The 15307-nt window shown below is 37.9% G+C and overlaps 1 protein-coding gene across 2 annotated transcripts in view; it reads right to left on the reverse strand.

The window, feature by feature from the left end:
- rin2a (Ras and Rab interactor 2a) overlaps positions 1-15307 on the reverse strand; it is a 58332-nt gene that overhangs the window by 10753 nt on the left and 32272 nt on the right. For both annotated transcript variants that reach the window (XM_051647652.1, XM_051647653.1), the window contains 6 exons: positions 13280-13368; positions 11364-11562; positions 11086-11194; positions 9394-9466; positions 8369-8460; positions 708-2003 (listed from right to left, as the gene is read on the reverse strand). In XM_051647652.1, the coding sequence (XP_051503612.1) occupies positions 708-2003; positions 8369-8460; positions 9394-9466; positions 11086-11194; positions 11364-11562; positions 13280-13368 (1858 nt within the window). The remainder of the gene's footprint in view (positions 1-707; positions 2004-8368; positions 8461-9393; positions 9467-11085; positions 11195-11363; positions 11563-13279; positions 13369-15307) is intronic.

Below are 15307 nucleotides of genomic sequence, written 5' to 3' on the forward strand. Positions count from 1 at the left end.
ACGTGATAAGATGCGCGCATTGACGGTCTCAGGCGCAGAGGCAACTGAGATTCATCCTCCGCCACCTGGACTGAGGCAAGTCACTACGCCACCACGAGGACTTGGAGCACTTTGGGAATTGGGCATTCCAAATGAAAAAAAACAAAAACAAAAAAACAGCCAAAATGATGTAATGCACTTATGCGGCAAAGCATATAATCACATCAGTGCTCACTGGAACGTGATCCAGCTATGCATATTTCAGAGTTTGTGATTAATTAAATCAACTTATATGGATAATTAGGAGCTAAGCATGATAACAGCATACTGTTGCTGCCCTTAAAATGTTACTGCATATGGACCATAACATAACACGTAACTGCTTATGCCGTTTCTTTTCAGTCCTTGTTTTGTCTCATACCCTGCAGAAAGCTATGGACAGTGTGACAATTTACGGGAACAATATTCCCTCCAAACAAGCTACTGTTATACACTTTATCTTTGCACACTACAAATGAGACTGAAGTAAAAATGTAAATAATTCTCAAAAGTTTGTGAAAAAGAGGAAGAAATGTGGGTAGTAATAAATGAACTAACAGATGTGAGATTTCCATACAAAAGCCTTCCACTCCCTTTTTAGTTTCTGTGCACAATTAGTGGCACCAGAGTGATCAATTAAATCTTCGTTCTCACACAAAACTATTTGGATTGAGGGGAGGTAGCCTTACCAATCTGGTCCTCCGGAATGAGAGACTCAATGGGGGGGTTAAGCTCTGAGCTCTGCAGCAGGTAGGACTTCATCTGAGTCATGAACTGCCTGAGAGTCTGCAGCAGGTCCAAGCCTGATGTGTGGCAGCCGCGATTCTCCTGCAGGAAGCTCACGTAGTCCTGCACCAGGCAGCCAAAGTAAGTTCCTTTATCCCTGGACTGCTCCATGATCTTCCGAATGGCTCTCCTCTCGGGCGTCATCAAAGAATTGAGAACGGTGCTCATCTTGCGCAAATGTCCTCTAAGTGCGCGTGGCAGTACAAACGTGCCGCCGTTGCTCTGTTTCTTTGACTTGAAGGGTGGTGGCACCTCCTGGTCGCTCTCCAAGTTGATGCCATCATCATCTTCCTCTTCTTCTTCCTCCAGGCTGCTGTCACCAGCAGGACGGTTGGTTCTGGATGGACTGGCCTCCATGGGCAGCGAGAAGCTGTGAGTAAAGTCAAGAGAGTCTGAGGATGAAGTGGAGATGCTGATGTCACTAAAACGGTCTCGTCTGGTGGAGCTGTGCTCATCTGCGGGGCTGCTGTTTTCCAGAGCATTGGAGTTGCACATAGATAGCTTGGCCAGGCTCCAAGATACAGCATCCTCAATGGTCTGGTCATCCAGGGCCATTTGGCAACGGAGTCCATCTGCATCAAGCAGGCTGGAGGAATTCTTAATGCGGGATGAAGGCACCAGGATAGGTTTGCTTAACTTTTTGGGTGGGGAGGATGAGGGAGATAAGGAACTGAAGGAGGAACCTAACCTCCCAAGAAAGCTACTCTTTTCCTGAGGCGTTTTGATCCAGCAGACTGTCTCAGGCATGGTCTTCTGCTTGCGAAGGGCAAAGCGAGGAGGTGGAGGCCGAGGTGGCGGTGAGTGAGATTCACTATTAGATCTACTCACACTGGTTTTGGAGCTATTTGGCGTACTGCTTGCACAGCTATGCCTGTTCTGCTGGCAGTCTGTTTTGTGTTGGGCACTGTGTTGGGGCTGAGAGATGCCCTCGTTGCCAGGGGATGTTAACGTATCTGGCTTGTTGGGTGACTGGTTAGGTTGGTGTGTCTGCAGGAAAAGAGGATTGATGAAGCACAGTGCTCCGTTGGATTGACTGAATTCAAGCTGGGATGGGGTACGAGTGAGTGGGATGGCTGGGATGCTGTCTCTTGGGGAGAACTTACAACCCCACTGTTTTGGTCTCTGTTGTGAATTTTCACAAATGCTGCCCCAAGAAACAGAACACTTCCTCTTATTGCAAAACTCAGAGTCCCAGAAACCTGCAGAAAGACAGCACAACACAATCAAATAAGGCATTCTGATTTTATAAAGAATCACAAAATTGAAATTCAGCTCATCCTCTGAATTTGAGGAAGTAAAAAGGCATTCAACAGTTATACACTTGAGTCATACATTTAATTGAAGACAAGAGCAAAAGAGAGAAATAAACTACATAACTGCAGTACAAACAAATAAAAAGGGAAGCTACTTTAGAGAATAACTTATATAAAGCAGAAATTGTTCAGTACTTCACAAAAAAGCACAAAGACAAAAGCAAAAATACTTCAGAACGAAATCCAAGCACTGGTAAAATCAAGTAGATGCAGACACAAAACCGCAAAACATTTCAATGACAAAAACTTATGAAAACAAAGACAGCCCTGTGAATAATCAACACAAACCTGAAACAACTTACACTACATGTATTGGCAGTCTTCTCATTAAGCTGGTTTCAAATGGGAAAGTTTACACGTCTACACTATGTGGCGACTCTGCTGTCTGAGTTGCAAGTAGTAGAGTAATGTGGATACACACACACACACATACTCAATGGTGTGAGTCATACATGCTGATGAAGGGGTGGGAGGAGCACAGACGCTGCAGCTCTCTGTTCCCTCTCTCGTATTGCGCACTGGTTCATTCTAAAGGCCGCCTCTTCAAACGTTTTCCATTGATGCAATACAAGGCAATGACTTCTCTTTGTTCTGGTAATGTGAGCTTTCATTTTCAGGAAAAGACACTTTACTTTGGTAAAGTTTCAACTTTTGTCAACTTAAAGGAATAGTTCTCCTTAAAATGAGAATTATCTCATCATTTACTCACCATTATGCCGTGTCATACTCATATGACTTATTTTCTTTTGCGGAACACAAACGATTTTGATTGAGATATGATGTGAATATATCCATACAATGCAAGTTAATGGGGAACAACACTTTCAAGCTCCAAAAAGGACATAAAGGCAGCATAAATGTAATCGATATGACTCAAGTGCTTTCCATGTTTTCTGAAGCGATACAATCGGTTTTGGGTGAGAACAGACCAAAATGCAGCAACTCTTTCACTTTAAATCTTGACATCTGCAGTCTACTGACTTCTACTGGATGCAGATAGTGTGAATATTGTCTGTCTATTTTTTGTGTACAATGCATTTGTTAAGGTATTAAAGATATTGCATATTTAAATGTATTCATTTAGCAGACATCTTTTGTGTTCCACGGAATAAGAGTCATACAGGTTTACAACAACATGATGGTGAGAAAATTATGACATAATTGTCATTTTTGGATGAACTCTCTAACATATTAAACTGGACAGGAGAAAGTATTTTAACATCGAAAAGTTATACACTTCAGCTTTAATATCATTGATGATGTGCAACATATAAGCAGGAACCGATTAAATCATTCGAATCAGTTAATCAGAACTGACACACATATGCAGGCAAGGGTTACTGCAATCCAGTTGAGTTACTGGAAATCTGCACCTGCACATACAGTTGCACTTGTCTTTAGTCTATTCTTTTTATTTTTCTTCTTTGTCTGACTCGCTATAAAGAAACTTAAAATGCTAACATTATGTTGTGTTTTCTTTGTCTTTCTGCTCTCATTCTCAACTTTTCTCCTATTGTCCCAACCACTGGCTACGTTTATATGCACCCTCATAATACAATTATAATGCAAATAAGGCAATACTGTGATTAATCTGTAGCTCATGTAAACAGAATATTGCGATTATGATATTAAAATTATGCTTATAATCAGAGTAATGATAACTGCAGTAAGATATGTGGAGTACTCCTATTTTAATTGCTTTATACTGGCATGTAAACACTTTAATCGCATTTCTTCCACTCTGACCAAAGTGCGTCTGCGGGATCATGTTCCACTCAAGCACAGGTTTGAAGCAGCTGTACTTCCTTTTCGGCTTCATGTAAAACAGCAGTGGTGCTCCCCCATCTACAGTCCCATGGCAAAAGAAAACATTTTCCAGAGTTGTGAATGTCCGTTTGCAGTTTGAACTGAATGTTGGGGAGATAGAAAGACCATATGTCGCAAAATAATGGGAAGGAAACACATTTTTGAAATGAGTTTGTGCTCGCAGGTGAAACAGCATCCATCAGTGTATTCCGATTCACAAACAAATGACTCTTATGAACCGATTCTTTTTAGAGAATCAAAACAGACAGAGTAACCAGTGTAGTCCGACGAACAAATGACTCTTATGAACCGATTATTTTTAATGAATCAAAACAGAGAATGCATCCAGTGTTGTCGAAAATGATTATGAAGTGGTTCTTTTAATAAATCGTTCAAAAAGACTCACAAACTGACTGACTAATTTTCCTTATGCCAATCTGTATTTAAAGAGACATATTTGCAACAAGTTGTTTTTAGTAATATATATATATATATATAAAGCATTTAAACATCACATTTCTCAGCAAATAATCAGAGTATAGACAAGTAGCATGTAAATGGGATTGATGTGGTTGGCACAAATCATGTAAACATTTTAATCGAATTATTCCTTATATTCTGATTATTGCAATAATCAGAGTACTGTTGTACATGTAAACGTAGCCACTGTAGCTAGAAGATTAAGCTGGAATTAAGTGAAGTCTTTGGTGGAATTTCTCTTGGAAGTGATCCTGGTGTGGAGGTACCACACCCATCCTAGCTCTTAGTTTTACTCTTCATGGCCATTTCAGAATTCATTATTGCCTACCCATATTATTTCAAACAGCATTCTTTATCAGAAAAGATACAATACCTGTCAGAATCAGTACTTGTCCCACCTTTTCTATTGAAACTGCTAGGTCTTGTTGAAGAAAATCTGATCCCCCTCTGAGATTACAAGAATGTAATCTCACAAATCTAAATGATCATCCTATTTCAATGCTATCCTTTTTCCACCCACCTAAACTATAACCATCTCCAACTCTTGAGAATGCAGATATTTATATCTTGAAATTTAGCATTAAACAACAAACAAGTTGAGTTAGATGTTAACTACAAAAAGAAAGCTCTGTGTTTCAGTCATCCTTGTGTTTCATTACAGTTAGAGCACTGCAAAAAGAAAGCTTAGCTCAACAGTGATGTAAGCAAATGATGTAAGCAATGCTTTTCTTTCAATCGTGTTTATAATCCAACCGCGTAATAAAGCTTCAGTGTTTTTTCCTTTTGTAATCGATCTCATAATCTCTGCTACTTCAAATGATAAACATACGTCATACGTCTCACTATAGGAATGTCATACGTCACATAAGGTGCAGTTACAGCATTTAGTCTGTTTCAGACACAAAGCACACAAGCAGATCTCTGTTTGACAGAGACATTTACAAGCATCAAACACATCTGTGGTCAATTTCACCTCCCTGCAGTCTCATCATGTGCACATGTCAGCCATATGAGCTGTGCATTAAATGCCACATGTCCAATGTTGATGTGTGCTAGATTGCAAAGTAACACCTGTGTTGTAAATGCTCCAGAACATATCTGACAGATGTTTTCAAGAACCATATTTGAAGTCACACTACATGCCGGATGTTGTCGTACTACAGAATCAGCATGTCTCTGATAATTCAGTCCATACAGTCTGAGGTTTAAGGCTGAGCCATGAAAATAAATAACCACTAAGTCTTAAAAAAAAAAAAAAAAAAAAAAAAAAAAAAAGACTATGTGTGACTTACTATGTGGTGGATAGTCACCTCGCAGATGCGACACTTATTACATGGATCGAACCAGCAATGTTCTAGTTATGCCACACTCCCCATGTGGCAAATTATACAATCTGATTCGCAACCTAAATAGTTTTTCCATAGTCTCTAAAATACTGCATATGTGTGTTCTTTATATTGACTTAATGCTTTAGAGTTGGTGGTCATCTGTAAATTGTTCAATAAATGACGAAGCGTCCTCTGCTACACTAGGTGGGTACCAGGGTATGAAATTTGCACCCACCACCAGCCAAATGCGGGTACTTTTTGTGCAGTGACGGGTAATTTTAGTCATCTTCCCGCAACTATGGCAGGTGACATGTAAGACGTCTCGGAGTGACATATAACAAGAAATACCTTTAGACACACAGACTCACTTTGAAGAAACACACCTGACTGTATTTTGAAGAACATACATAAGAAAAGCCATTGATGAACTTGTCTGATTCGCTGTTTGTTCAGAGGTTCAATGGCACTCTGCCGCTCATGCACAGCACGAGCACTTCTGGCATAACAATCACGTGTGAAGAGTTTTCACTCTTCTCTGTCAGTCGTCTGGAAACAGTTTGGAAGAATAGTGTCATATATTTGAAGCTGAACACTGCAAATTATTTCTGACCATCTCCTGGAGTTTAGTTAGCTTTATTTCCACATAAAAATTTGCATTTTACATGCATTATGAACACAACTCTCAGGTTTACTGTATTCTGGCATTATAATTTCAGTATCTCTGGGTATTTATGGCTGCATATTTTACCATACAAAGCAAAGGGCATGCAGCGACATTGGGGCTTCAGGTGAATTGTCATGTGTAGTCAGAATAATTCAGTACAGCCTCAAGTTACTCTTCTGTGCTTGTCTACTCTTTAGTTTTGCAAATTTACCATAATAATAATAATAGTATTATGGTATTATTATGTGTTATATATGCACTTATGTGTTTGTTCTATATATGTTAATTTCTACTATACTGTATATAGTTTACATATATATAACGGTCGTTGCAACACGCAACAACCGTGCGCAATGCATGATTTCCCCCCCCACCCGTATTCTGGTAGGTCCCGCCTCCTGTATTCAGATTGGCTACTTAAGCGGTCTGTGTTTGGCCAGTTCGGAAGTCGTTCATATAGCCTTAGCAACCATAAACAGAGGGACATTATATTGTATAAGTTGCAGAAAAACAAACAGCCACTAAGTTCAAAGTTCAATGCGAATTTTAATTGGTTAACATTAGACAAGACAAAAGTATCACATGCATGAATGAATATTCCAGTGTATGAATGTCTGTGTGTGTGTGTGTGTGTGTGTTTTACTCCCTTCTGTCCTATACAGCTGACAAACCTATTTACTATTCAGTATATTCCATACAGCTCAATGTACGATATGTAACATAAATTGTCACTTCTTTTCTATAACTTCTTATCATTAATTAATTATACAGTTAGTTTTTAATAATTTATTGTTCAGGACAAAGTGATGTCACATATAATTAATTTTCTTTCCAGTACATTTATCAGACATTTACTATTAATAAAAAGAAAAACACAACATTTTTCTACTGTCGCAACGGCAAAGTGTCAGAAGTTATAGAATCACCATAATGACTTATCTTGAAGGTGGCTACTTTTTTCCTGTGAGGCTATCAATTATGAAATTACCAACAAAGAGATTTACCGGTTTTGTCCGTCTTTCCCCTGCATCTTCTTTCAACTGTTTTCGTTCTTAACTGCGTAAGATAACCATCCAATCAGGCAGCGTTGTCAAGCTGGTGATGTATAGACAATTTTCATTCAATCATTTGACATTTAATTATATAAAATAGCGGGAGTTGCTGGAATAAGTGTGGGGGAAAAAATTACGCGTGCACAATGTCTTATCTAATTTTCAAGTGAGCGCTAATTCTAAGCGTAATTTTCATGCCAGTGCAAAGCGCAAACTGGGGGTGTATTGTAAGTTAATGAAGTGGTGCGAAATAGGTCATTGTGCTTCAGCACCACGTACTGTATGTTTTCAGCGCAAAGTCTAAACTCAGTTCCATTTTATGAAACAAAAATTCATGAGATTTGTGTTTAAACTTTATTTTGGTTTATTTTCAATTATTATTATGTTTATATTTACAGTTGTATTTATGATCTAATTTGTATTGGTTATTTTTCCACCTGTTCTCGTAGAGTGATTTTTAAGTCACTGCAATTGACTTCATTATTTTGAATATATTTTCGTTTAGTTTGAAGTGTAATTTGAATTTCCCACTGAAATATCATTCCCACTGGTTTAGCACTCTTAATATAGGGCCCATAATTTATCTATGAAAAATCAAAGTGGCTGGTAAAATTGCCCATTCAACAGCCACTGTGGATGGTGGGCAGAAAAGTTCATTTCATACCCTGGTGGGTACTTTTTAAAACTTTTATAAATTACCGGTACCTGAATTCTAGATGTAATGCAACATCTGCATTAGGTTTAGGGTGCACACTGCATTACACCCAGTCATTCAGACATACAGTATAATTAACACAAATACTTGAGGGTCATAAGAGCACTCATGCTGTCTCAGTAATGCTTAAACTCAACAGTCAGCATTTACGGTCAGTAAAACAGACTACGGAAAGCAAACATTCGTGCAAAGAGCAGTAATTTCACCTCTTCCTAACTGAGCCACCTCCTCCAGATCTGTAGGGGTCTTTGCAGTGGCGATAGCCTCAGGGAGCTTCAGGGTGAAGGGCAGAACATCCCTAGAGAGAGCAGAGGGATATTGAGAAGAGTAAGAAATATTACTAACATGCTTCAAGAAAATATTAGACATAAGACAATGCCTTTTTTATAAAAAAAATTAAGAGAAATGATATCTCTGAAGCGTAATTTATTTCAAAATGGAAATGTTACTATTTTAAAACTCTCAGCAAGAAAAGTTGTTGGACTTTTGTCCCATATCTCAAGAAGAAGCATTAAGCAGTCAACCAGAACATGTGGGTGAGTTTGTCAAATGGAGAAATAGCAGAGGTGACATGTCAGTGGCACAGACACAAAGGTTGGCGAGTCTAGCAGACCTTGAAATTACACAAAAGAGTTTATAAGAGTCTGCTCTAACCATGTACACTGATTACGACTCACTAACTTGGACTATGTCTTCTTTACTATTATTCTATGGTGATCTGTGGATCTTCAACACTATCAGATTGAATTCGGCATGCGTAATTTCTTGCTGTGTCTCCTCGTAGACTTTTTTCCCTTTGCTATCGCTCTAGTTAATATCGGATCTCAGTAGAAGACCATGTCGCAAATAGAGTGCTCGTTCCAGCCGCGTTTCCTGAACGCTTTTGATTTCTGACTTTTTGTGTGGGGATTTTATTGTTATAGTGAAAAAGTTCTCCTTGCTGCAGACGGTATGCAACTCTGCCACAAACTCGTTTACCCCTAAGAGCTGAAAGACTTGTTTTGCCTATCATAGCAAAGAGACGTGTACCCCTTATAAACCACTGAGCTATGGAAACATGCTTGGGTAATTTTTACTGCTTTTAATCAAAACATGTTAGGCTTGTTTTTAAGATTTCTTACAAATTATTAATTTCAAAACCAACAACACATAATGGACACATATTAGAAACAAAACAAGACATGCACTTTTAGTGGTAGTTTTTGTTGCTTTCAAAGTGGGATCATCTTACCTGCTGATACAGCAGAAAGCCACCAGTCGAAAGAGGTCTGCAAAGCTGATTCCTGAGCCCTCCAGGGAGAAGGCTGAAATAAACACACACACACACACACACCATAGTAGGTTACACATCACAGGCTATTGGATAAACTGGAGTGACCTAACAGCCTCACTCAGAGGGAAAAGTAATCAGATCCAAATGTATACTTTAAACTTCCTTCAGTAAGTTCCTACACAAGCCGCACATGATCTGACCCACTTATGAAGAGAGAGTGACAGACAGAGAGAGAAAGGAGATGTGACTGGAGAATTAACTGTTGATGGAGAGAAAAAAATGAAAGTTGATCTCATTTGAGGGAACAGGATAACATAAATGGGGTTTAAAAGGAGTAAAACTCTAAAACCTAAATAGCTCAACAAAAATTCACCCCCAAATTCAAGAAATTCTGTCATTATTTATTCACCCTCATGCTGTTCCAACCTGTATGACTTTCTTTTTTCCATGGATCACCCTCTCAAATCAGACAAAATTTCTGACCGACATGCACTGGTTCAAGTCCGGCGACAATTGGTCTGTGCAGCACTGCATGAAGTCGAACACACCTATTAACTTTCTTGATGGTTCCAAAACCCACCCCCAATATCAGCCAAAAAGGAAGGTGATAGAAGAGAGTATGTGCCTATGATCTAGCATCCTAACAATCACAAAAGGAGACATTTTTAATAATGCGCTGGATGCTCTTTTCCATGTAATTACAATAAAATGGGACTTTCAAGCTTCAGAAAGGTTGCAACAGCCTGGGTTTGGAACAAAATGAGGGTTAGTAAATGATGACAAAATATTCATTTTTTGGTGAGCTAATAATCTAATACATAAGTTTTATTTGCTACCAAATAATTTTTTTCATGTTTTACTTGTAAAAACTAAAAATGCTGCTTTAATCATGTAAAACTAGTGTGCAAGTGTGATCAAAACTTAATAAGTAGAATATTTCAAATCATCAAAACACTGCATTAGTCTTCCAGAAACTGTCTAAGCCTGTGGTTATGAACCAGGTAAAAATTGGATAATAAATCAGGGGTACTGAAGGGACAATTGCATTTCAATTAACCCTGCTTCTGTTATTTTTAAAACAAATAAACTCACAAATACAAAAAATAAAATAAAATAAAAACATGAAAAAAAAAAGAACAGACCCATAAACCCAAATACCAGATTCAGACAAGATGACAACTTTCATTTATAATTTCTCTGCACCCTACAAAATACATACCAAATCCATAAATCTACAATTCCATAAATCCAACCAACTTTAATTATAAATGGAATGTCACACTGCCAAATAGAAAACATGTTTTCAAACAGCATTTACAACAGAGGGACAAAGAGACAGCAAGAACAAGAATTTGCCAATGGGCCAGTGTATAAAATTAAAACTTGAACTTAAAACACTATGACAGAGAAAACGAAGTCTGTTGTTTGTTACTGATTTGCTGCTGATCTGATCTGACACAGACAAAGAGATTCAGATATGCCAAACAATGAGACAGGAATTGAAAGGTAAAACAAGAATAACCACAAACTCCAGGCAGGAGGAAGTGACAAAAGAAAAAAAGTAGAAAAAATAAAAAAAAATATTCATACAGATACACACAATTCGTGGTCTATGCATGGAAACTAATGTATGGGAACCTGGTATCTTACTATATTGGCTCTCTTTAACTGGGAAGTCCCGAAAAGTCAGTGCGTCACTGTCAATCCGCAGGGAAATCACCTTTTTCTGCAGTTTAGCAGACCTTCTCACCACAAAACTCTAGATACAACACAGACACACAGAAATATAAGACCTACACATAAACATGTTTATGTAAATACTAACAGAAGAAAATTATGTTAAGCATGTGTCTTTGTTAATAAGTCTTTAGTGTATTAAGAGTATACAGTAGTGCTGACTGCAGCGTCTGTGCAGTCAGTGTCTTTACCCCCGCCGGCTGCGGTTGCAGAATGTGTCTAGCTTCCTCATCGCTGAGTGACAGCAGCAGCCATACAGAGTGTGTCTGAATTAGTCGGTCCAGGATACTCATCCGTCTGCGCAGAGAGTCATACCCAGAGTCCCTCACTCCTGGTGCAACAGCACATTCAGAAGATTGGAGGAACAGGCCGCTCACCTCTCTTTCCAGACTACACACATATATAGAGTGAGAAAGAAAGACTTAGGGTCTGTTCTAAAACCTATCATAGGCACCTGTCGTGAACGAGGTATATCCTTCCCCGGGTAGGCAATTACAGAATGCACTCTGATGAGATTGTTGGAAATAATAATTCCAAGATGGCGGATGAAGCGAGCTAAATTTTGTTTAGAAATATCCAATAGAAAACTAACTAGATTACCCAAAATGTGTGTGCTGTGTATATTTATGCTCATTGTGTGTCTCGTTCGGTCATAAAATTCCTCATGTTGTTCAAAAAGTGCTATTTGAATTACATATGGAGTTGCCATCTATGTAGAGCATTCCAAATCGGTCTCTTATGAGGCTCTATTTCAGTTAGGATGCTACCACAGAAGACAGCTGCCTATGTAGGCAGGAGAGTTTTAGAACAGAGTCAACAGACCCATAGAAACCCTTATATCACACAACACAAGATAGATCAAAACAACACTAGGTCATGGAATAAAGGAAGCAAGACTAGACCATCTTACTTAAAACCCACACTGACCTACAGTACAATAAAAAAAATAAAACAACTGCATCTAAATTGCAGAACTACTAGGGATGTCAAAAGTACCTGTAATTTATTCCTAAAGTTAAACTGCTAAAATAAATACTACTTCTCTGTCAACTCCAGCAGCAAATGTTAATGTTAAAATTCGTTCACACATCTAATAATCGTGCAGTGAATAACACGGCAATCATTTCAGTTACTTTATTTTTCATTTGATTACACGGATATTTTGTTTTTCTTCCATTTCTGAATATTTACTTGAATACTTGATACTGCTGTTAGACACCTGAAAAATGTAAAGAACTTAATTTGTATCTTTCACTGGTATTAGTACTGACTACTGATATTTGGCTATTGTGTCAACCACAATTATATTGGTCAAAAATAAGCAATAGTGACTGAGCTCACTTCCTTTTCAGGAGAGGTTTAATAAATAAATTATGTACAGGGTTGTATATGATTTTGAACTTGACTCATTATGAATCTAGCAATAACATTCTGTTAAGAAAACTGAAAATAGAGTTTGGTGCTTGTTTTGGTAGAATGCACGACTGGCACACTAGTTGTTTTCCAAAAGTTTGGAACCCTCCACTTGTTGTGAAACACCTGAACTTATGGTTCCTTGCACTTCCTTTAAATTTCTAGGAAATGTGGTATTGGAAAAGCCCTGAATGTCCTATGGCCTGAAATATAAGACACGCTCCACCTGTTGGAAAACATGGAGCAGTACAACAACAAAACTTGAGAATGAATCTAAACAGTCCAAAGCATCAGCTAAAGGCAAAATACCTCTGTTTTAAAGCTAATGTTTGTAATTTTCTCAAAGTTAAAATACTATCTCCTATCATAGCTTAATTTTCAGAGACAACTGTAAGTGGCTCTGTGGTGCTTTTAAAACATTTCTCTCTTTGTTTGAGTTGTCCGCCACACCAACTAATGGCAGTTTGCTTTTGTTTAAAATTAGTCATTGCTGTGATATCACCACAGAGCAACATTGTTTACCCTTTTTTCTGTGAAATCAAACTACAAATGACTTACTTGTAGTTGTCTCTGCATATTAGGAGCTATGAGAAAGGAGAGACTATACTTTAACATTGAAAAATCACACACAGCTTTACACCGTTTTAAAGCCATTAAAGAGGAAGAGGCTGAGAGTGATAAAAGCTGGACTCACCCCTGTAGGATCTCTGTCTCAGGCTCTCTGGCTGGCTGGACCATTTCCTGCTTTAGCTCTGAGATTTCCGTGGAAAATGTGTCGATCAGCTACAGTCACACACACAAAAACACAGGCAAAACAAAAACAAGTGTGAAAAGCAGGGAATCTGAACACATTCTGATTGTTTTGCATGAATGGGAAGTGGCTTCCTATGGAATTAGTCATCGTGATTTGATTCCCATTAAACCAGAAACAACGGCCGCTTCCATTCAACAAGTAATAGTGGGAACAACTCAGACAGAAACAGAGAGAAATCCAGGCACATTATGAAACACTGAATCATGATCGAAAGACGACTTCATGTGTGTAGATTTAGAGTGCATTATCCAGTGCTCTATCACCTCTAATGAACCAATGATTATTTCACAAGCATCTCACTGTCCAAACACCGATACAACAACCTATAAAGTACAATGAGTGTTCAAACATGCTTATGAAGAAACCAGTCAGAGGTTACCACAGAAATGTAAGCTTGGCAGGCAGTATGCATGCAAATTCACTGCTATTTTGGTGCATACTGTACATATATACAGTAATAAACACAGCGATATAACCAGAATTTTAGCCAATGCAACATTAACACACTTTCAGAAGAAAAATAAGTATTCTGCATGGCCAGGAAGTTCTTTAGCAAAGCAAACTACTTAGATCAGCCATGAATCAAACTAATTTTAAGCCAGTTAAGTGTACTTAAGAAAACCGATTTAGGACTTCTCCTAATGGCCAGCAGGGGGCATACTTTCTTTTGTTTATAGTTTTGTAATTCTGCATTCATGAACACACATATTATGGAAACCCAGGAGTGCCATTTACAAAAGAATGAAGGAATAAATTATCAATCTATTAATTTGAAAATAAAAATGTGAATAACTAAACCAATTTATAAATGGACAAATAAATAGACACATTTAAATGTGTTTATTTAATTCATGTTTTAAAACGTACTTATATTTAGCAATAAAACAGCACATTAATAAGTCACTTTTAAAGGCACCTTTTAAATGGCATTTTAAAAAGCATTTGGCAATTGCTTTTCTTCATCTATTTGTCTGTTGCTTTTCTTCATCCATTTGTCAGTTGCTTTTCTTCATCCATTTGCCAACTGCTTTTCTTCATCCATTTGCCAACTGCTTTTCTTCATTGTTTGACTTTTCCTTTTACCATTTGTCAATCCATACCAGCTGAAGCCCAGGAGTGCCAATTAAAAAAGAATGAAGGAATACATTTTCAATCAATTTATTTGAAAATAAAAATTGAATAAATAAATCATTTTATAAATGGACAAATAAAAAAACATTTAAATGTGTTAATTTAATGTTTAAAAAATGTCATTATATTTAACAATAAAATTGTGCATTAATAAATCATATTTAATCTTTAAAATGTCATTAAATGTAACAATAAATGAGAACATTCATTATTTTTTAATGCACTTTTTTATGCACTTTAAAAGCACCTTTTAAATTGCATTTTAAAAAGGTATTTGGCAATTGCTTTTCCTCATCCATTTGCCAATGGGTTTTCTTTTCCATTTTGCTTTTCCTTTACCAATTGAGAATTGAGAGCAACCAATGAACTTTCAACTCAGTTATCAGACACACCCCCTCTCCCATGTGACACTCGAAGAGGATGTAAGACGGCCTGTCATTGGACGACGGTACGAGCGGTTTACATGATATTATTGGATCTGCGCATAAGAAACGGATGCGAAACATATCAGAAGTTAATGGTGGCCCGTTCACTGTTGCTATGAAATACTGAACAAGGCTATGTCATGGCTCCAGCATTTGTCCGTTCGTTCTGTTGTTTGTTTTTCTCTCTTCCTCATGTTTCACAGGTGGAGTCGGTGAGCTAAATCGGCGTTTCCATGTGAACGCTGATCGCTCCCGGGGAGGCGTTGATTACGGTAATGGGTTTCTCACACACTCTACCTGTCTTCCTCTGATTGCACACCCTACTTTATCCCTTGTGTGTTCCCTGTATGTT

Source organism: Myxocyprinus asiaticus, chromosome 21 (genome assembly GCF_019703515.2).
Source record: "Myxocyprinus asiaticus isolate MX2 ecotype Aquarium Trade chromosome 21, UBuf_Myxa_2, whole genome shotgun sequence".
NCBI lineage: Eukaryota > Metazoa > Chordata > Actinopteri > Cypriniformes > Catostomidae > Myxocyprinus > Myxocyprinus asiaticus.